This window comes from Lycium barbarum, chromosome 4 (genome assembly GCF_019175385.1).
Source record: "Lycium barbarum isolate Lr01 chromosome 4, ASM1917538v2, whole genome shotgun sequence".
Taxonomy (NCBI): Eukaryota; Viridiplantae; Streptophyta; class Magnoliopsida; order Solanales; family Solanaceae; genus Lycium; species Lycium barbarum.
In genome coordinates this window covers 20,681,224-20,704,244 of record NC_083340.1, presented here as the reverse complement: position 1 = coordinate 20,704,244, position 23,021 = coordinate 20,681,224, and the positions used below count along the sequence as shown (strand labels likewise).

At 36.5% G+C, this 23,021-nt stretch overlaps 3 protein-coding genes across 3 annotated transcripts; 1 reads left to right on the top strand and 2 right to left on the bottom strand.

Annotated features, from left to right (window-relative positions):
• The first annotated feature begins 698 nt into the window (after positions 1 to 698).
• Positions 699 to 2,450, top strand: LOC132635499 (uncharacterized). Its single transcript, XM_060351927.1, has one exon. It carries the CDS (start codon positions 851 to 853, stop codon positions 2,330 to 2,332), a length of 1,482 nt encoding a protein of 493 aa, XP_060207910.1. The 5' UTR covers positions 699 to 850; the 3' UTR covers positions 2,333 to 2,450.
• A 36-nt stretch (positions 2,451 to 2,486) lies between these two features.
• On the bottom strand, positions 2,487 to 5,213 carry LOC132635498 (protein NUCLEAR FUSION DEFECTIVE 4-like). Its single transcript, XM_060351926.1, has 3 exons — positions 4,847 to 5,213; positions 3,776 to 4,701; positions 2,487 to 3,081 (listed from the first exon to the last, which is right to left on the bottom strand). The coding sequence occupies exons 1-3, from the start codon at positions 5,156 to 5,158 to the stop codon at positions 2,613 to 2,615; spliced, it is 1,707 nt and encodes a 568-aa protein (XP_060207909.1). The 5' UTR covers positions 5,159 to 5,213; the 3' UTR covers positions 2,487 to 2,612.
• A 5,928-nt stretch (positions 5,214 to 11,141) lies between these two features.
• Positions 11,142 to 11,903, bottom strand: LOC132637257 (uncharacterized). The gene is made up of 2 exons (XM_060354373.1): positions 11,585 to 11,903; positions 11,142 to 11,491 (listed from the first exon to the last, which is right to left on the bottom strand). Exons 1-2 carry the CDS (start codon positions 11,901 to 11,903, stop codon positions 11,142 to 11,144), a joined length of 669 nt encoding a protein of 222 aa, XP_060210356.1.
• Positions 11,904 to 23,021: the final 11,118 nt, after the last annotated feature.

The following is a 23,021-nucleotide window of genomic DNA, read 5'->3' as shown; positions in this document are numbered from 1 at the left end:
TAATCCCCTTCTATAAGTAACAAAAATATAAATTAAATGGAGGGAGTACGACTATGCAAGTTAAGTGTAGATTACTTAAGTAAAAATGTTTAACGAAAAAGAATCTCACAGCTCACATGTGCCAACTGCCAACAACGCAACAATATCGTGACTCTGGTCATTTTACAATGCTTAGGTAAATAAAAGTTTATTCAACTTAAAATCGTACAAAAAGGCCAAAGGGAAAGAGAACAAATAATGACTTTGATTTTACTATCCTCATTCCTTAACCAGTAAACTAATTATTTCCTTGTTTTTATCTTACTCTTTTCCATTTTGAAGTAAATAATACTCCATCAGGTCGTATGTCTTTTAAGGTTTTTTTGCACCTGTTAATTGACTTAATTAAAAGTGTACGTATTTGTCTGAATTATTTTTTATATCTGCTTAAATTAATTAAATTATACTAATTATAAAAGTAAGGGTAAATTGTAAAAATAATGTAATACATGATTTTAATTATCTTTTTAAAACGTCAGATATTTTTGGAACGGAGAGAACAAAATCCAATACAGTCCGTTTAATTTGGCCGCATGCTTTATATACCTAAAATTCATTCAGAAGTCAGTATATTTTAGGCCATTTCACATGAAACTTCACTCACTGTATATAATGTCCAACTTCTAGGTTTCTTGCTTTCAAAAGATGCGTGAGGAACGCACTAAAAAGCATGAAAAATGCACTTGCTTAAGTGCGTGCATATCTGCCAAACTATCCCACCACCACCACTTTCCTTAGCATCTCAACTTTGAAAAACCAATTCAAACAATTTAGTATACATAGTCATAGCTTATACTCCCTTCATTTCCAAATGTCAAACAGAATGGCCTTAAACAAGCCTAAAAAATCTCTTTCTCTAAAATCCAGCCTTTGCACCACCCTCTTTTTCATTGTTCTTTTCACCATTCCAGCTCTTCTCCTCCTCCATACCCCTACTAACTCCATTTGCACCAACACTTCTTCTAAAATCAAGTCTTGGTCCGGTGATCTACGTGATGCTGAGTTTTCATGGAACCGTTTGAAGTTCAACGATAAAAATCCCCCGCTGAAAACTCTAAAAATCGCGGTCTTTTCTAGGAAATGGCCTATAAGTGCCTCCCCTGGTGGCATGGAGCGCCATGCCTATACGTTGCACATGGCTATGGCACGTCGTGGCCACAAAGTACATGTCTTCACTTCACCTCCTCTAGAGCATGATACTCAAACTACATCACATATGATCGATGATATTTCTGTGCAAAGTCCAAATCTTTCACCAATTATTCATTGGCATGAGGGTGAGCCAGGGAAATGGCGTTACAATAACGCTTGGGAGCAATATGAAGAGGAAAATGAAAGAGAACCATTTGATGTTATTCACTCAGAAAGTGTGGCATTGCCTTATCGACTAGCTCAAAGCCTTTCGAATCTCGTGGTATCTTGGCATGGAATAGCTCTGGAGAGTGTACAATCAACAATCTTCCAAGATTTAGCAAGAAACCCTAATGAGATTATTACTCAAGCTTTCAGCCAAAGCCTACAAGGAATGATACCAAAGGTGCTAAATGAAATTAGATTTTTTCATAACTATGCACACCATGTAGCCATAAGTGATAGTTGTGGAGAAATGCTTAGAGATATCTACCAAATTCCAAGAAAAAGAGTCCATGTGATTGTCAATGGAGTGGATGAAGAGGAATTTTGTGAAGATTCAAGACTAGGCCATGATTTTGTGTCCAAAATAGGTGTGCCACAAAATGCAAGCATAGTACTTGGTGTAGCTGGAAGATTAGTAAAGGATAAAGGTCATCCTTTACTTCATGAAGCATTTTCACAACTCAAACAAAAATACCCTAATGTTTACTTAATAGTTGCTGGCTCTGGACCATGGTTACAAAGGTACAAAGATTTAGGACCTCAAGTTATAGTCTTAGGTTCAATGAATCCATCTGAGTTAAAAGCATTCTATAACTCAATAGACATTTTTGTGAACCCTACACTTAGACCCCAAGGCCTTGATCTTACATTAATGGAGGCAATGATGAGTGGGAAACCAGTCATGGCTTCAAGGTTTCCTAGTATAAAGGGGACAATTATTGTGGATGATGAATATGGATTTATGTTCACTCCAAATGTGGAGTCATTGGTAGAAGCACTTGAAAAAGTAGTTGAAGAAGGAAGGGAGAAATTAGCAAGAAGAGGAAAGGCTTGTAGGGAATATGCAGCTTCTATGTTTACTGCAAAGAAGATGGCTTTGGCTTATGAGAGATTGTTCCTTTGCATTAAGAATGAAACGTTTTGTACCTACCATTAATTAATTGTTTCTTACCTTCTTTTTTTTTGGGAAAATATTTGATGTCATTTATTATTTATTAGTAATATTCTTGAGGGGTATATATATATAGAAGTTCTCTGATCTCTCTGCCTTTTTCTTTGGTAACTTCTGAATCAATTGTAATTGTGTTTGATTTTATTTTTCATATAGAATACAATTGCATCCTAGCAAAAAGTATCCTGGCATTCAATAACAAAATGACTCAATATCGGCCGGCCACTTGAATTCTTAGAATTTTTTTTAAAGCTAAACTCCATGATCAATCCAACAAATTTGTTCTACGATTTTGCTCAAATCGATCATAAGCAGTCCTAGTTCTTAAGAACAACAACACACTCGAAACGAGTCCTAGAAGGGCAAGACAACCCCACCAGAGAAAAGTTGACAAGTAGCATTTCCTCCCCATACAAACTGCTGAATCAGTCATCATCTGTATAGAAAAAGTGGCATTATTATCATAAATGAGAGCAGCAAGGAAGCCATAGACAAGTGATCCAATAGGGATGTTTGTGATGAGAATGTTGTGGTTGACTCCAACACTCTTTGGTCCAAAGAGTTCTGATGTTATTGACACTGCTGCTGCAAATATGAATCCTGAACTCAATCCAATAACAGCTGTTCCTGCTTGGAGTGCTACCTCTTTTCCACTTGCTGCTACCAAAAAGAATGCTATTGGTGTTGGAATTAATGCAATTGCTAGCCAACCGGTCCTCGCAAAATACAGCTTCCTGCATAATCCGTTCATCTTCAATCACAATTCAAAATCATGTCTACATATATGGTACGCAAGAATCTAGAGTCAGTTGATTCATAATGTGTGATCTGATCTTTATGTTTACTTTTTACAGATTTTCTTTTGCATATATATATATATGTATAGTTTGAGTTCATTGGAACAGCAGAACCCGTCCTAAATCCACCTTTGTGCCTAATGCAACTAATTAAAATGAGTATACATATCGTCATGATCCATTCCCTTCTTCCCCAGAGGTGGATTTACTGCCTAATGTATGGTACATATGGTATTATCTACTGGCCCTCATGCTCCAAAAGGGCTGAATGGTGCACTTGATTGATGCTGAGTTATTTAATTAGCCAGAGTAATAGGGATTGATTCTCAGCACTAACACATCGGATCCCATCAGAACTCCGAAGTCAAGCATGCTTGGGAAAGAGTACTACTAGAATGGGTGACCCCCTGGAAAGTGGGAAGTCCTCTCCTTGCATACTTCCTTCCCAGAGGAATACGAGGATGGATACTGAGTACGTTGTTGTTGTAACAGGGATCAATTGCCACTTAACACTTTTTTTCTCCTTTCTTTAGTGGTGCACCTATGTTCTAGAAATTCTAGATCCCTCTGTTCGTCGGTACCCCTCATACATCCAATAGGAAATAAGAAAACAGAAGGAAAATTGACTTACGGTCTGATGAAATCTGGAGCTGCAGAGAGCAAGCGGCCAAAGAAGGAGAAGGATGAGTATAATGTGATAAGTGTGGAAGTCATTGAACTATGTCCAAGTGATTGTGCAATTTGGCCAAGATTGTTACTATACACAAGCCCAATTGTTCCTCCACAAAAGTATGCAAGATAATATAGCCAAAAATCCAATCTTTTAACCAGCAATCCTGCCTTGTGTTCTTCTCCAAGCATGAACAACTGATCCTTCCCAATTATTTTCCCACAACACCCTTCATCACTAGCCCCACCAGCTCCAATGATCCTCGTCAGGCTTAGAGTCAGAGTCGGTCCATCACCATAAGACGTTACAGTAATCTGGCTATTCTCGCGACTTAGCTCCTTATGAAATTCAAGATCATCAGCATCAACAAGTAGGAAGCCGGATCCTTCAAGGGTAAAACTAGAGAAAATCTTATGGTGAGACCAATCCCGTGCATAAATAATGCCTGGAATTCCCAACGGAAGGACAAGTAGTAAAATGGCACCAGCAAAAATTACACGAGCCGTTGATGAATCAGTTGAATGTACGAAGAGAAGATAGAGGCCAGTGATTACAGCTAGGAAATTGAGTACAACGAATATGAGTTGTTCGTGTTTGATGGCATCAGAAGGCAGGGGATTGACAGGGGGTTGTCGAAGAATTGGGACAAGTGCTGCAAGTGAGGTGATAAAGGGAATGAAGGCATTGAGAAGAAGGTAAACTTGAGTGGAAGAAGGTTTTATAGAAATTGCAGCAAGGTTGTATAAGGCTGCACTAACTCCATTGAAACTTACAGTGAGTGCAAGTGCTAATGGTCTGTTAGAAGGAAAGTTCTTTATGCAGAGAACAAAACAAACAGTATTGAACCAAGTGATGCTGCATCCAGCTAACAAGCAAAGGAAACATACCTGCAATGATTAGTCAACTGAGTTAGCAGAGACGAATTCAGAATTTCAAGTCACCGCGTGTAACGTTAGGTTATTATATGTAAATATTTTAAACTGTCTCAATGTACATAGTTTAACTAAAAAAGAGAGATCAAATAATACTAACAACAAAATAAGGCAAGGAAATGAGGTCAAGAAGGACAAGCCATTGTATCCCATAACCAAATAATCCCATGAAAGCAGCCACGAACATGACGGACCACAACGGCATATACATCAGAGCCAACCCTGAGGACCATCCCAACGCTTTTCCTAGATCGGATGCTGTTGCCAGGTAGTTCAACTGCACCTGTGAAATTCCCAAAACAGCCTTCAATTCCGACGAGTAAGCTGAGAAGTCGAAGTTGGTTCCAGTGAATGCTTGAATCCATATGGTTGCCACTAAAATCATCCATTTTCTTGATTCATGTCCTGCCATTCAATTCTTATTGGAATTGAAATTATTATAACAGGAGACTATTGGAAATATTTTGGAAAGTATTTGCGTTGTGACATGCACTCTTTACATGGCCTAATTTATATGTGTTCGTTTCAAGATAGAGACTCCTCCGAATGGTTCTTTTTATTGATTGTGACAGAAAGTGAATCACTGCTGAATGTTGTCGGGTCATATTTGGTGTGCATCTCATTAGATTAATGGCGGCTTCATACACAAAAATGGTTATACCGAAAGAAATATTTTTTCTGTTTCATTTTAGTCAAGTCAAGTGCTTCACATAAAAAATAAGCCAACGAACTTATTTTAGAATTCAAACCTTTTTTATTTAGCAAGACCTTCTCAGTCTTCCATTCAGTATGTTTGAAATTTGTGGCTCGTAGTTTTTCTTCATAATCAGTTTCTTAATTACAGTCAAATAGAGAATACCCTTATTTTGTGCACTTAACATTCTTACCTCATAATTACAAGGAACTTACGTAGTGAATGACACTTTTCAAAGTTATGAAGCTTCAGTTCGTTTCTTATGATTTTACTTTTAGGCGTGTCTCGGTATGGAGGAAAATGTTTTGAAAAATGTGCAACTTATTTTCTTATGTGCGATTGAATAGTGGAAAATAAGTTAATTTCTCATTTATTTTTTCATATTCAGTTGGTTGATAGAAAACATTTTTCGGAAAATATCAGTTAATTAAGTCCCACCAACCCCACCCCCACTATCCACCAGTCACCCCGAGCACCCACCCTTCACCACCCACCCCCATGCAACCACCACCCTTGAATGCACTTCCTCTTCACCCACATCTAACCCAAACCACCACCCACCCCACCCCAACCCCACCCCACACCACCGCTCCATCCAACCCTCCCACCCACGCAATCGCTCTCAAATTTTCTGTTTCATATATTTTATTTTACTTTATAAATTTTTTCTTACCCACCACACCTATTACCCTCCCCACCACGCACTCCACCACCAAATTTAAACACGCAAACTTTCTATTTTTATAAAGGTAAAATTAAATATGAAGTAGAAAATTCAGGAAGGAGATGGGCGGGGAGTGGGGGTAGAAAACCAAATTCAATTTTTTTTTTAAAATACATTAATTTTTTTGGAGGAGGTTGGGGTGGGTGGTGTAAAAAATAAAAAATTGAAAGGTGAGGGGGGGGGGGGGGTGGCGGCGGTGTGTGGGCTTGTAGGAGTGGTTTGAGTTTGGTGGTTTGGGTGGTGGTACGGTGGTTGGTGAAATGTCACTTGTGGACTTATTTCCCTACTTTGATTAGGAAAGTCATCGTTCTCATTTTTAAAGAACTTATTTTCATAAAGAAAATATTTTCCAAAATTTTTGACCAAACCAATATAAGAAATTGAAAAATGTTTTCCTCCGCACCCTTAGTTCTTTTAAGTTTTTCAACAGTACAAGCACTCCATTATAATTCAGAAGTCTTTCTTTAATTTGTCTTTCACTAGTTAATCTAATTGGAAGCATTGAATTGTAATTAAGATTCTCATGCACATGATCAAAGCAACATTTTGAGAACCCGTAATAATCATCACCATAATTAATCCTGTTTGTATCCAAAAAACCAAAAGAAAGAAAAATGTGAGAACATGCATGACCGACCGATACAGAGATTGTACGATGGAGTAATCTGTAGCTGTACACAACATGGAACAAATGATTTTAAGGGGCTGGGGCTGCTAAGAAAATTTGTAATTAGTAGAACAAAATAGTTTAAAATTTGCAATTAAACCATCATCTAGGAGAGAAATATTTAAAATTACTATAAAACAAAACTAATATTAAATCATATATAAACCGAAAATGTAGCTTAAACCATTCTGATAAGAGCAACTCTTTCTACAGTGTAATGTACTAATGTTGACTGTAAAAATAATTTTTTTTAATGTAGTATTCGTTTTCCAAAATTAATTAAATTAATTAAGTGTTATGAAATGTACCAGATACAAGTATTTTTCTGATAGTGACATTAACTTTAAACAACAATCATGTTTCTTGAGGTGGAATGTTGGGGGTGGGGGTTCAGGATTTGATATTTTAAAAGCTCTAAAATGTAGGATTTTTTTTTTTTTGGTAGCTAAAAAGGAACTTATTTTAAGAAGGGCTCGCATGAAGAAGACTATGTTGAAGATAGCCTCTTGAGAACTCTCATTTGACAGCAAAGTATGAATAATTTTGTCTGTTCTAAGGTGTTTCACCATAATCATCCAACGATTACCCACTAACTTATTAGATCAGCATTACAAGAGAACAAGCCCAATGATTGCCCATTCCGTTTTGAGTTAGAATTAGAGAATTTGGCATTTTATGATAACTAGGCTCACCTAATGGGTCATTGGCACTTAGGTCCTATTTTGTGATGGGTCTTTTAGTTTACCCCTCATAAGTAATTCTTTTCGCGAATATTTTCGCATCATAATATTTCATAAATTCTACCGCGCGCCTTTAAAGAATTTATGCCTTGCTAAGCAAAAATTAAAAACCAACCCATTTGAAAGATAAGCCGTGCAATTTCTTCTCACCTAACGTCATAAAATAGTCCAATATTTTATGGGTCATTCGCACAAATGTCCCTATTTTGGGGTGGTCTTTAATTTTTGGCCCTCAAATTTGTGGTTTCAATTTTTTTTCCCTTTAGCACTTTTCGCGCATCATATGTTTATATTTTCGTATCATAATATCTTACAAGTAATGCCGGACATAGCAAAACTTTCAAAACTCAACATAAAAATGGCCAAAAACACATTAAACTCCACAAAAATAGGCACGTTATTAAACTAAAAAAGGATAAAGAACATATACCCCAGAAATCTTAACTCCAGCTTCTGAACACTACCACAAATTCTTAAATACTACACAACTTATGCTGCATAACTTAATTTCTATAGAACTTATGTCGAGCGAAGCAAAAGTTCAATTTTCGAAGATAATATTACAGAACTTGTGCCGAACAAAGCAGATCTAGATATTTTTATTAAAAGAGCAGCAGGGCCAAAAATTAAAGACCACAGATACGAGAGAGAAAAAATTAAAGACCAGTGCATTTGAAGGACAATCCGTGCAAAAACTTCATATTTTGTTATTGGTATCCGATAACCCATATTAACTTTTTAACTAAAATAATTGGCACCCTAAGCCATTCCCACTCACCCATCATATTAGTACTTCACGCTTCCTCACAAGTTCAACTTTTTTCCAACAAAAAAAAAAAGAAGAACGAAATAATTCACTTGAAGATTTTTCCCATGGGACTATTATTTCCTCCCAAATTCAGTGGAAAACCTCAATGCAATCCCAAAAGAAAAGAGGCAATTGCAAGATGACAAAGCAATTTATTTAGTGATTCGAGAAGAAGAAATTTGGATGACTTGAAAACACCATGAAAGACCATTAAAGTTTGGTCCAAATTTTTTCGGTCGGTGTACTTGTGATTTGTTTCGATATTGGATTTTCATAGAAACATCTTAAGTTGATTGAAAATAAATTTTGGAGATGTTTTGAGGTAGTTTCATATTGAAACTTGAGGTTGAACAAGATTCCATTCGTGTATTCCGTGTATTATCGCTATGTATATTAGTATATACCACCCTATATGTCTGTTTATCTCTTGTATGTCCTACATATTACTACTACATATAAGGGAGAATCTTCATTTTTTATAGTCCTCACATGGATTTTTTTATCTCCTTTACCCCTAATTAAAGTTTTTAAGAACTTTAATACAATAGTTTTTTACTTGCCACTATATAAAATGAAGATATCATGGAAAAGGTGATAGTGACCCCGCAAACCACATCCATGCATATTTGATTTTTTAAAATTTTTTTTTATGTAGAAATGTTATTAAGCCAATTTCAAATTATAATTTTCCTTAAGAATTTATTATAAACACATGAAGAATTATTCTGTTTTTCAATATCTATTTTAATATAGGAGTAATTATTGTTTAAAAATTATTCTTATAATATTATTTAATATTTATTGATGTTATTTTCTAATTATCATTTGCTATTAAAAAAATTTATTCGATAGATTAAACTTAGAGTTTATTTTTAAAGTATTGTCTCCTGTAATTTATGGTACATGCTGGCAAACATAAGTAATTAACAAAGATTTTATTTAAGGTAGGATTAAGTTTTAAATTAAAAGAATAAACGGAAATAACTTATATCATTGTTAAATAAGTTAAAAAGGCATCAATAGCGTAAATTGTAGTCCTTCTGTCTCAATGAAAAAATGAATTTTAGGGTACGGTAGTTAATTAATCAAATTTTATGTGTGCATACTTTAACATAAATTTATCTAATAAATAACTATATAAAAAGAGGAACTATAAAATTTATTATTATATATGTTTTGAAAATGCTTGGAAAAAAATATAGTTAAAGAAAATACAATTTGATCGCTAAAGAGTAATAATACTTAACATTGCCAAACATATGTTTTTTACTTTTTTATTATTAAAATATTTTGCTAAATATGGGATAATCAATACTTTATATAATTTAGAAAAATAGTTAAGTTCAACATGAAAAGACTATTACAATGTAGATTCCATAAAAAGGTTCGTGGGGAAAAAAAGGGGGGAAAATGAGAGTATTTATTAGCATGCATCTTTTGGAAGAAAAAAAATAAGCTCAAAGTAAGAACTTTAATTTCGTTGACTTTTCTATTTTTTGTGGGATTTAATTTGAAAGAATGTCTATAAAAGTGTCTTGCAATACGAAGGGTTTGATTATTTTATATTTATTTATAAGTTAACTTTATTTATTTGATCAGACAATAAACATTGTAGCATTAAATATTTTTCACATAGTTCAATACTATAGTATCTTCTTGCAAAAATAAGTTACCCTTATGAGTTCACTTCAGAGAAACAAATGAAATTAGTTTTGCATATGACAAAGCTTGATTTGGATCAGCAGAGACTATAATCTCAAAAATTTCTGTAAAATAGAAATTATAAGACCTTTTATGCATGCATTTGTTTGTTTTTATTGAAATATCTAATGTATAAACTAAGAAAATGTTCTCCTTTAACTTTTTTTTAGTGAAGTAAATAAATTGCATTAGAAAGGCATCAAGAAGTGCAGAGTTACAAAATATCTAACAGCCAGCTTCAGGACATAACTACATGAAGCTGAAACTAAGTAAAAACCTGTAAAAAACAATCAAAATGTGCCACCAAGACCACTGCTAAGTCAGTGTTAGGGAGCTAACAAAATCCAAAAAGTTATCAACACTGTTTACAGGGGAATGAAAATGCCAACTAAACAGACTAAGTAGACATCCAGCCTTTATAATACTTGTAGGAGTTGAAATTCCATCAAAACATCTGTTGTTCCTTTCCTTCCATATACACCAAAATATTGCTGCTGGGATCATTCTCCAAATCCTTTTGATGGTTTCATCAACTCTCCAAAATATCCAACTTTCAAAGGAATCTTTGATGAAGTGGGGGCATGATCCATTGAATGCCAAACAGAGAGAAAAATAAGTGCCAAAAGGAAGCTGTTACAGGACAATGCAGAAAGAGGTGGTTGACAGATTCATTATCCTGTAGGCAAAAGAGGCAGTAGTTTACATGGATGATGCCTCTATTTCTAACATTGTCTTGTGTCAGGCATTTTCCGTGGAGTGCTGTCCAAGTGAAACAACTAACTTTTAAGGGTTGTCTGGTCTTCCAAACATGTTTCCAAGACCAAGCTTCAAGAATTCCATTATGAGAGCATCATTGTGTGTAGCATTCTTTCACAGTGTACATTCCCTTCTTAGAAATCCCCCATAGGATCCTATCGTGGGAGGTATTATCCAGATTGCATTCTTCCAATGCCCCTAAGAAGATGAGTAAATCATTGACTTCCCAATCTTGTAGGTTTCTTCTGAAAATTGGACTCCATGTGTTGCCGTCTCTGTATTGAGAAATGGTTGCGTCCTTGTTGCTAGCAAGCTATCTGAAAAAGCTTTGGGAAGGAAGCTTTCAATGTAGTGTTCCCAAGCCACAAGTCTTTCCAAAATTTGACATTATGTCCATTGCCAGCTTTGAAGGAAACCTTCTGAGTAAATTCATCAAGTAGGCTACAGATGTGTTTCCAGACCCCAACTCCATGTGGTTCCCTGCTTCTTTTGGGGTACCAGTGGTTTTGGGCATCATATTTGGCAACAATGATGTCCTTCCAGTAACCTGCCTCAGGTTGGCTAAACCTCCATAGCCATTTTATTAGTAAGCTTTTGTTATGAAGCTTCAAATTTCTGATCCACAAGCCTCCCTGAGATTTAGGAAGAGTCACTCCTTTCCATTTAACCAGAGAAAATTTGTGAGATTGACTGTTTCCTTCCTATAAGAATCTTCTTCTGAGGCTGTCTGTCTACTTCATGACTGAACTTGGCATAGGAAATAGAGACATAATATAGGTGGGGATGCTATCAAGGACACTGTTGATTAAAGTTAGTCTGCCACCTAAAGACAGATATTGAATTTGCCATGTTGCAAGCCTCTTCTCCATTCTTTCAATAACACTGTTCCATATATCAATTGATTTGAATTTAGCACCTAATGGTAGACCCAAGTAGGTAGTGGGGAGAGAACCAATATTGTAGCTAAGGATATCTGCTAACTCTTCTAAATTGGGGACTTCATTTACTGGATAAATGTTGATTTTTAGCATATTGATATGTAAGCCAGATTTAGACTCAAAAACCATTAGAGTAATGTTGAGATTGTGAACTTGGTGACTGTCTGCTCCACAAAAAATCAAAGTATCATCTGCATAGAGCAAATGAGAGACAGTGATAACAGTGGAGGGATTCCTGCCGACCTAGAACCCCTGAATCCATTGAAGCTCTTTAGCCTTTGCCAACATCTGAGTAAGCCCCTCCATTGCCAAAATAAATAAAAAGGGATAGAGAGGGTCTCCCTGCCTGAGGCCTTTTTCAGGAGAAAAAACCTCCACTGGGCTTCTATTAACCAGCACAGAGAATTTTATAGTTGAAATACAGAAATATATCCACATAATCCATCTATTCACAAACCCCATTTTTTTCAAAATATCAATTAAATAAGCCCAATTTAATTGATCAAACGACTTTTCTATGTCCATCTTGCATAGAATGCCAGTTTCCCCACTTTTAAGCTTTCAATCAAGAACTTCATTGGCCATCATGGATGCATCAGAGATATGCCTATTTTTCATGAAAGCACTTTGCTGGCCAGAAACCAATTTGCTGACCACCTTTTTCAATCTTTCAGCTAGAACCTTAGCCACCAATTTGTAAACACTGCCTATCAAGCTGATAGGTCTAAAATCTCTAAGCTCTAAAGTTCCCTTTTTCTTAGGGATGAGAGCAATGAAAGAAGCATTGCAGGACCTCACCATCTGACAGTTCTGATAAAAATAGTTGAAAGCACACATCATGTCATCCTTGATAAAGCTCCATGATTTCTGAAAGAAAGCCATGGTGAACCCATCCGGGCCTGGGGCTTTGTTTGGGGCACAGGACTTAAGGGCAGCAGAAACCTAAGTTCATTAAAGAAAATTTCTAGTTCAACCATCTCCTCATTATTAAGAGTGGCAAGGGCCTCAAAGTCAACTGAGGGCCTCCATGTTTCTCTCTTTTTGTATAGTTTCTGGTAGTAATCCAGAATGCCTTCCTTGATCAACCTCTTTTCATCAGTTACGTTCTCCCCTATCTTCAATTTATCAATGTTGTTGCCTCTTTTGTGTGAGTTAGCCATTCTCTGAAAGAATTTTGTGTTCATGTCTCCCTCTTTCAACCATAGACATCTAGACTTTTGTCTCCAGGAGACTTCTTCCGCAATTGCTATCTGTTTCAATTCTAATTTCAGGCTTACTGACTTTAATTTCTCATCAGGGGTGTGAGTTCTGAGCTCTGCAATCTGCTCTAGTCTCTCCAGTTCTACTAAAGCCTTGCTCCTTTGAGTTTCAATTTTGCCAAAGACCTCCCTATTCCATCTTGTAATGTCCTTCTTCAGGTTCCTTAGTTTTTATGTGAACATAAAATCTGCGGTGCCCATAACTGTATAAGAGTTCCACCAATCTTTCACCATATCCATGAAACCATCAGATTGTAACCACATGTTCTCAAATTTAAAATATAAAGGTGATGCTTCCCAATCCCCACTTTCCAGAATAATTGGCTTTGATCCGAGAACACTCTGGGCATGGCGTGTAGCTTAATGGCTTTGAATTCTTCACTTCATTCAGGGGAGATTAAAAACCTGTCAATTTTTTAGGCTTGGGGCAGCTGGTCCCCTCTTGACCAGGTGTATAGTGCTCCTTGTAGCGGAAGGTCGATTACTCTAAATCTAGGATGATGTTTGAGAAGCCTCTCATGGCCCTGGATCTACTGGTGCAATTGAGTCTTTCTGTCACGACCCAACCCCGTAGGCCGTGACTGGTGCCCGAACTGGGCACCCGTGTACCAACCTGTTACATATATCATCAAATTAAAACTACGACAATGTGGAAACTTGTAAAGGAACTGCAAAATTCGTAACATCGTCACATATATACATACTTCCAGATCACTGTCTCCTGAAGAGTCACAACTAATCATATCATGAAATAATACGCAAGCCGACAAGGCTGCCATCACATATCAATATCATATGCAAGCCGACAAGGCTGCCACTATAGACGAACATCATACCACAGCACATCGTATAGACACAGCTGAACAGAACCCATACACAACCCACACATATGTCTACAGACCTCTAAGAGCATCAACTGTGAAATATGACGGGACAGGGCCCCGCCGTACCCCTGGATAACATATACATATATATCTCATAAGGTCTGTACTAAAAGTCTAAACCCCGGAACAACGGAGCTCTCCAAGATAGCTGAGTAGAAGTCCTATGCTGAAGGGTCACCAAACCGACTATCTGTACCTGCGGGCATGAAACGCAGCCCCCCCGAAGAAAGGGGGTCAGTACGGAATATGTACTGAGTATGTAAAGCATGAAATTCAGTAAAGAGGATCATAACTGAAACAGAGATTACCAGAAACAAGTATGACTTTTGAAACATCAATACACTTGCCTTATGAAATGAAAGTCATGCATATCAATATCATATATCATGTATATAACGTGTCCCGGCCCTCTAGTGAGGGACTCGGTGAATAAAGTCATCATATGCCTTCCTGGCCGCCATAACATATCATCGTATCATATATATATATAACGTGTCCCGGCCCTCTAGTGAGGGACTCGGTGAACAATGCAGTGAAACTGTGCACGAAAACATGTCCTGGCCCGGGACTCAGTGAAAGATATATTGAGGCATGCACGAGCAGAGTAGTGAGAAGCCATATGCAATTTAAATCATATCTGAGACTCACTGGAATAATCAAAACGAACTATCGTTTGAAAATCAAGACAATAGTCATATCAAATACCTTTCGAATGTCACAGTGGACCATATCAAAATAGAACTCCTGGAATCATGTATACTTAACAAGATATAATAAAATAGCTTCTGGAAATCAATAACAGTAGCCATCCTAGTGGCTCTAAGAGTAAGAAATTCTTTGGAATCATATACATATCATCTATTCGTTTCATAAGGATCATGCCAAAAAGAAAGAAGGGATAGCTTTACATACCTGTCAGCGGTTATTCGTTACCCGTTCGTCTCGTCGCTCTTTTAGCCTATTTAATATAAGAATAACGTTATCGTTAGTAACTATATTTTCTAGGTCACAAATCTATAGCCCATTTCCTATAGAACCTATATTTCAATTTATATATATTCTCGTTTAGGGTTTTCTATTAGTTAAAGACTTAACGAAAATCGGGCAGCACTTCCCCTATATATTCGCCTATCCCGAATTTCCAATTGCCCTCCTGTTGACACAGAAATACCAACAATAACAATATATATAATAAATTCTCCCAATTCAGCCCATAACCATTCTAACAACCCAACAACTTCTCTTAATCCATTTCAACCCGCAATTTCCTATACCATCAATTTTATGCATTTTCTTAATCCCAATTTCGCCCAATCCAATTCTAATAATTCCATTACAATACTATTAACACAATTACACCATAGAATAACAAAATCTTACCAAAAAAATTTCGGAGGAATTTCTACCCTTAATTGCTCTAATTTCACAATTTCTTCTTCCCCGACTCAATATCCAACGTTGCTATCACCTTCTTGAACTTGTAATGCACCTTAGAATTTAATCAAGCACAAAACCCAAAAAAAAAAATTGATCAACCATGGCCAAGCTTCTTCTTTCTCTTTTCTTAACATTGAATTGCAAATGAAAAAATGAATGCAAATTGATCTTTTACCTAACTATATATATGAATTGCATTAAACTTGCACGTGCACTCCTTGGTGACTCACCACTTAGTGTATGATTTTTTTTATTTATTTATTTAATACGTTTTTTTTAATATAATTTCGGGTGGGGCCCACCAAGTCATTAAACATAATTAACTTTAATCAATTTAATTAATTACTAATTTTCACTTAACAATCTAATCCCAATTAATTAATTCCTAATCTCTAATAATATTTTACACTAAATAGAATTTATAAACAATTTATGTTTTAATTAAACTTGGAACTTAAATGTTCCTATTTGCGTAAATGTTCCTATTTTGCGTCTGAAAATATTTCCGTCTTTAACTTGGGTCGATTTGCTTGCGAGAAATTTGACGTAATATTGTACGGGGTATAACATCCTTCCCCCCTTTATAACATTCGTCCTCGAATGTTAAACTGGTCCTGAATTCCCAATACTTCCTCCTTTTATTGTTTTTCGAGGTAATTATTCCATGTCGTTGTCTTTGCTCTTTTCTATACTTCATAGTTCGTTATCAGCTGTATTTCAGGCTGTTCTGCTGAAGCGTTACTGTCTCTCTTATCCGCATACTGCTCGGTTGTATTGTCATCGATTGATTCATACTTGTACTCATAATGCATGTAGTCATGGTTCGACCTTTTTTTTTTTCTATTGTTATTCCCTTAAGATGACGTATCGTTCACTTCACTTTACCTCCTTATCTTTAAACAAGATCTTGTAATGCGCAGACGTCCTTCATTGATTCATTAGACCTCAATATCCCTGGAGCATTGCAAGCCTCTGGTAATTTGTAGACCCTTCGTAGGTTCTACGAGTAAACGAAATTTCCCAGAGGGTAACATTTTTTGTACTCCAATATCCATGCTTTACTCTGCTGTGATAGCTCGCATTCTGGAACCCTCAGCATCATGTGTTACCTTCTGACTTTCTTTTGAAGGTCTTTAACTATCATTTGTTTGTACCTCTCACTCTCGATCTTTAGGGTTGGCTATCAAATAGCGCCAGGGTTCCCTCATATCACAATTTTACTGTCCTTCAGTAACCAGTAACCCGCTTGTTCTAATTGTCTCGGTTATATCATTACGTAATTTCTCTTAACGTAACTGGTAATACTTTAGGCGTATTATCTCGTGTCGTTTCTTTATTTTTATCTCAAATTCTTCTATTGCCCCTTTGCTCAAATTTTCTCTTAGCTCTCCTTTCACGCATCCTATTGCAATCTTTACACAAGTATATGTGGGTTCTCAATCAGTCTAAGAAATACTTTAGCGTCGTCTCGCTAGTCTTTACGCAGACCTTACATTCTTTTCTCATACCTCTCAATTGACGTCAAGGCTCAACTATGGCCTTTGCCCTCAGTACTAATTATATCTTTGTAGTTTTGCCTCAAACCATCTTATACCTTTCGTTGATGTATCCAAAATATCACAACCACATTGTTGTTACTGAATTCTTACTCTTCTTATCAGGTACTCACTTGATCTCATCCTTAATATACAAGTATTCGTAGGTTGCATAACTATTCATGTACAATTTTTACAAAGTGCATCCAATCTTAGTCACAGTATTTCCTCCCCCTGGCTTATTCTGCTTTACATATCTTATTGTACTATCACTCACCTGCTGTCTATTTTGCCATACTCCTTCCCCTTCCTCTATCCACCATTTGGTTCTCTCATATCCTACTATAGGAGAGATTTCCTATTCTTCCTCCTTTACTACTTATGTGTCGTAGTATCATTCGCCAATAACTCTGTTGTCAACATCTTAACCTCCATTCCAGTATAGCATTGCTATCCTTCATAACATTTCTTAAGTTATTCGTTACCATTCTCTTGTCGTATTCTTCCTTTTTATAAGCATCCACCTTCTGATGTCGTATTATTCAAAGTCTTTACCAATAATTCTCAGCACCGTCTGAAATACCGTCTTGGCTTCTATCCGTTTGTCGCTGGCTTTTAGATCTCACTAACTTGTTTTAGTATGGGATCTCACTTAGAGTTTAAGTATTCACATTAAATGTGCCGCAGTGTCGATTTTTTTCATCTTACACTTGCATCTCTCTCATCCGCTTCCCCCCTTTTGGGTGTACCTACATCATTATCTATTTATATTCTACTCTATGTCCCCATTTCCAATCTTCAAATTCATATGATTCTTTTCCAATATATTTGGTATACTGCACCATATCCGTGTCTTCCTCTATATCATCTATAATTTAGATTACCCATGTATGAAACTCCAACACAATCACGAGGCGATGAAAACTCTCGATGTATAGTACAAAATCTTATCTGATTGTTGGTACTCGAGTAATGTAATTAATGTAGCAATTTATCCAAGCCACATTCCCTTTATTCCGATCAGTGACTAGCTAGTACTTATAGTTGTTTCAAATTTTCCATTCGGTAGCACTTATATTCTGATGATGAGTGTCCCAAGCTTTCGTGTAACACTATCTTTATCCCAATGGATATCATCTGTTTCCTCTAATAAACTCACAATACATCAGTCGTTTCGCAAATCCACAATCCTTGCCCTTTAAGGATTTCACTGTTTCCGAGGTGAAGTTACATACATGCAATACTCTTTTGTGCCTTATACCCTTTTATCCTTGTTGTGTGCTCAGTACTGACTTCTAACTTACTCAAAATCATATCAAGTTCATCTTAATGATAATCTTATCTTATCACCTTGTCATCATACCACACCTTTAATTTCGTAGCCATATATTCCCTTGTCATTTGTCAGTCATACTCCATTTATTACATCTATCTTGAGTGCTTCCTTTAATATTCCTTTCATTTCTCCAATCTGTGCCCATCCTATATTCTGTGCACGAAGAATCTCATGCTATTTCTGTATCCTTCAGAAAACACTACTCTTACATAATCCCTCTTTCGTTTCCGAAACATATTCTGTTCATTCCTATTTGTATTTATCATACCAGTCATTTCTGGCATTCATTCTGTCTCGTTGCTCATCTTTCTTTAGGTTGATCTTTCACAGTTCTGTCACTTGTATTACTCATTTTCCAAGCTATACATGTCATAACGTATCACTATACTGTAATGCCACTCGCTTTCTTCTTATCTCCCCCTTTATTTTAAGTCATCTTCTTCCTGTGCTCGGTTTCGCTTTCATTACCATTTGACTTTTATTCTGAACTTTCCTTATAGAACTTTGTATGTCTTTCTTATTCGTTCTACCTTTGCTTTTCCGCTTCACACCAATCACATCGCTTTCTGTAGTTACTTCCTTGCTAGGCTTTACCCATTCCTACGACAATCCTTATGATGTTCACATTACATCCTTTTCGTAACCTATCCTATAACGTAATACTTTTTACTTTATTAACGATTTTTTTTTTGTTATGTTTTAATTACACTCTATGGACTAGGCGTACTTAACCTTTTACCCTCTCTGATCGATCTTACCCTCAGTATCTCACAAGCTGTTTCATCAATACCTTCATGACTTGTCATAACTCTTCCTCCTCTGTACTTTTATCTCAATCATACTACTACTCCTTTTAACCATAATCTCATCGTAATTTATCTCTACTTACCAGTTCACTCGATATCTCAATAAAATGTCCCGTTACGAGTTACCACCCTTTTCTATGTCATCCCTTAGTATCACAAGCCCTTCCGAATCATCCTAACATTTCACTAACAACATATGAGATGCATGATCCTAGATAGCCCACAAGTTTAGGTTTTCCTTCCACAGATTCCATCTCCAATTAGTTGATTGAGAACTAATAAAATGTTACTATGAAGCATTCTCCAATCACCAGCAGAAGAAAACTAAAATCCGACAAGCACCACAGAACCTCTTAGTGCTTGGTTCCCATAGTTTACCTCCAGGTTTATTCTTGAGTCGTGGACGAACCATTTAGTTCACAAACTGCTTGTCGTATGCTTTATACTCTTCCAATAGTGGAACTTAATTGCTGGACGGGTTTGCCCTTCACCCTAGCCTTTTTCTAAGGCAGAAATGTGGATGGAACGTATTCTCGTCCATCCAAATGAATTCTAAATTCTGCTGCCCATATACGTTTCTTCAAAACAACGTCTCCCAAATAAGAATGATGCCTCTTATGGATGACGTGGGGATATTTCTTAACTCTTTAGTCCGACATAATAGATTTACCTTGTCGGTACTACCCTTTAACACATATTATGAACTTATGTCTCATTCTCTTCCTTTTCCTACTTCTGGGAAAATTTGGGCAGAGTTTCCTCTGTACCTCTTACTATCCCAGAACCTACACGCAGGAAATACCAACAATGCCTCACAGGGCCAACATATATACACGTATATCCTATCATATCATAGCCACACAGGGCTCCCAATTTCCAGTAAAAGTGTAAAGGGTGTCAGGACTTACCTCATCTATTACACCTCGAGGCGTACCTGATCCTTTAACGATCTGTCTTGTTGTATCTTTCTATCTACCTTCTCTTTCGTTTTTCAACTTTACATTTCAATCATATTTCCATATTCTTACCTTATCCGACATACCCTTTTCACACCATTGCTTACCTGCGTACTGTGTAGCTGCCATTATCATCGGTCGCTTACTTCTGTCGATGTCGTTCTTCAGCTGAAATCAAAGGTTAGTATAAGGGATTTCATTTCCTATGACTGGGCTCAATCGTACGATCTTAGATTTGAAAGAAAGGTAACATCCTAAATGTCCTGTAGCTTCCTGTTTATAGATGTGGTGCACAACACACCGATAAACAAGACTCTACTAGACGCGATCTGTAGACACTCCGAGGACGAACTACTCTGATACCACTTTTGTCACGACCCAACCCCGTAGGCCGTGACTGGTGCCCGAACTAGGCACCCGTGTACCAACCTGTTACATATATCATCAAACTGAAACTACGACAATGTGGAAACTTGTAAAGGAACTGCAAAATTCGTAACATCGTCACATATATACATACTTCCAGATCACTGTCTCCTGAAGAGTCACAACTAATCATATCATGAAATAATACGCATGCCGACAAGGCTGCCATCACATATCAATATCATATGCAAGCCGACAAGGCTACCACTATAGACGAACATCATACCACAGCACATCGTATAGACACAGCTGAACAGAACTCATACACAACCCACATGTATGTCTACAGACCTCTAAGAGCATCAACTGTGAAATATGACGGGACAGGGCCCCGCCGTACCCCTGGATAACATATACATATATATCTTATAAGGTCTGTACTAAAAGTCTAAACCCCGGAACAACGGAGCTCTCCAAGATAGCTGAGTAGAAGTCCTATGCTGAAGGGTCACCAAACCGACTATCTGTACCTGCGGGCATGAAACGCAGCCCTCCCGAAGAAAGGGGGTCAGTACGGAATATGTACTGAGTATGTAAAGCATGAAATTCAGTAAAGAGGATTATAACTGAAACAGAGATTACCAGAAACAAGTATGACTTTTGAAACATCAATACACTTGCCTTATGAAATGAAAGTCATGCATATCAATATCATATATCATGTATATAACGTGTCCCGGCCCTCTAGTGAGGGACTCGGTGAATAAAGTCATCATATGCCCTCCTGGCCGCCATAACATATCATCATATCATCGTATCATATATATATATATATATATATATATATATATATATATATATAACGTGTCCCGGCCCTCTAGTGAGGGACTCGGTGAACAATGCAGTGAAACTGTGCACGAAAACATGTCCTGGCCCGGGACTCAGTGAAAGATATATTGAGGCATGCACGAGCAGAGTAGTGAGAAGCCATATGCAATTTAAATCATATCTGAGACTCACTGGAATAATCAAAACGAACTATCGTTTGAAAATCAAGACAATAGTCATATCAAATACCTTTCGAATGTCACAGTGGACCATATCAAAATAGAACTCCTGGAATCATGTATACTTAACAAGATATAATAAAATAGCTTCTGGAAATCAATAACAGTAGCCATCCTAGTGGCTCTAAGAGTAAGAAATTCTTTGGAATCATATACATATCATCTATTCGTTTCATAAGGATCATGCCAAAAAGAAAGAAGGGATAGCTTTACATACCTGTCAGCGGTTATTCGTTACCCGTTCGTCTCGTCGCTCTTTTAGCCTATTTAATATAAGAATAACGTTATCGTTAGTAACTATATTTTCTAGGTCACAAATCTATATCCTATTTCCTATAGAACCTATATTTCAATTTATATATATTCTCGTTTAGGGTTTTCTATTAGTTAAAGACTTAACGAAAATCGGGCAGCACTTCCCCTATATATTCGCCTATCCCGAATTTCCAATTGCCCTCCTGTTGACACAGAAATACCAACAATAACAATATATATAATAAATTCTCCCAATTCAGCCCATAATAACCATTCTAACAACCCAACAACTTCTCTTAATCCATTTCAACCCGCAATTTCCTATAACATCAATTTTATGCATTTTCTTAATCCCAATTTCGCCCAATCCAATTCTAATAATTCCATTACAATACTATTAACACAATTACACCATAGAATAACAAAATCTTACCAAAAAAATTTCGGAGGAATTTCTACCCTTAATTGCTCTAATTTCGCAATTTCTTCTTCCCCGACTCAATATCCAACGTTGCTATCACCTTCTTGAACTTGTAATGCACCTTAGAATTTAATCAAGCACAAAACCCAAAATTTTTTTTGATCAGCTATGCTGGCCGAAGGCAACAACCATGGCCAAGTTTCTTCTTTCTCTTTTCTTAACATTGAATTGCAAATGAAAAAATGAATGCAAATTGATCTTTTACCTAACTATATATATGAATTGCATTAAACTTGCACGTGCACTCCTTGGTGACTCACCACTTAGTGTATGATTTTATTTATTTATTTATTTAATACGTTTTTTTTAATATAATTTCGGGTGGGGCCCACCAAGTCATTAAACATAATTAACTTTAATCAATTTAATTAATTACTAATTTTCACTTAACAATCTAATCCCAATTAATTAATTCCTAATCTCTAATAATATTTTTACACTAAATAGAATTTATAAACAATTTATGTTTTAATTAAACTTGGAACTTAAATGTTCCTATTTGCGTAAATGTTCCTATTTTGCGTCTGAAAATATTTCCGTCTTTAACTTGGGTCGATTTGCTTGCGAGAAATTTGACGTAATATTGTACGGGGTATAACACTTTCCCCTTCAAATCTGCATACATTAAAATCTCCACCAATCACCCACATATCTGACCAAAGGCCCCTGATTGCTGCTAATTCATACCATAAATCAATCCTCTCAGTGTTTGAGTGAGGACCATAAAATCCAGTGAATACCCATTTAAAGTCCTCTATTAGACTTTCCAATCTGCAAGAAAGAAAGAAGGCCCCAGCTTGAGTGTCAACACAATTCCAGACTCTTTTGTCCCACATGATTAGGATACCTCATTTGGTGCCAATTT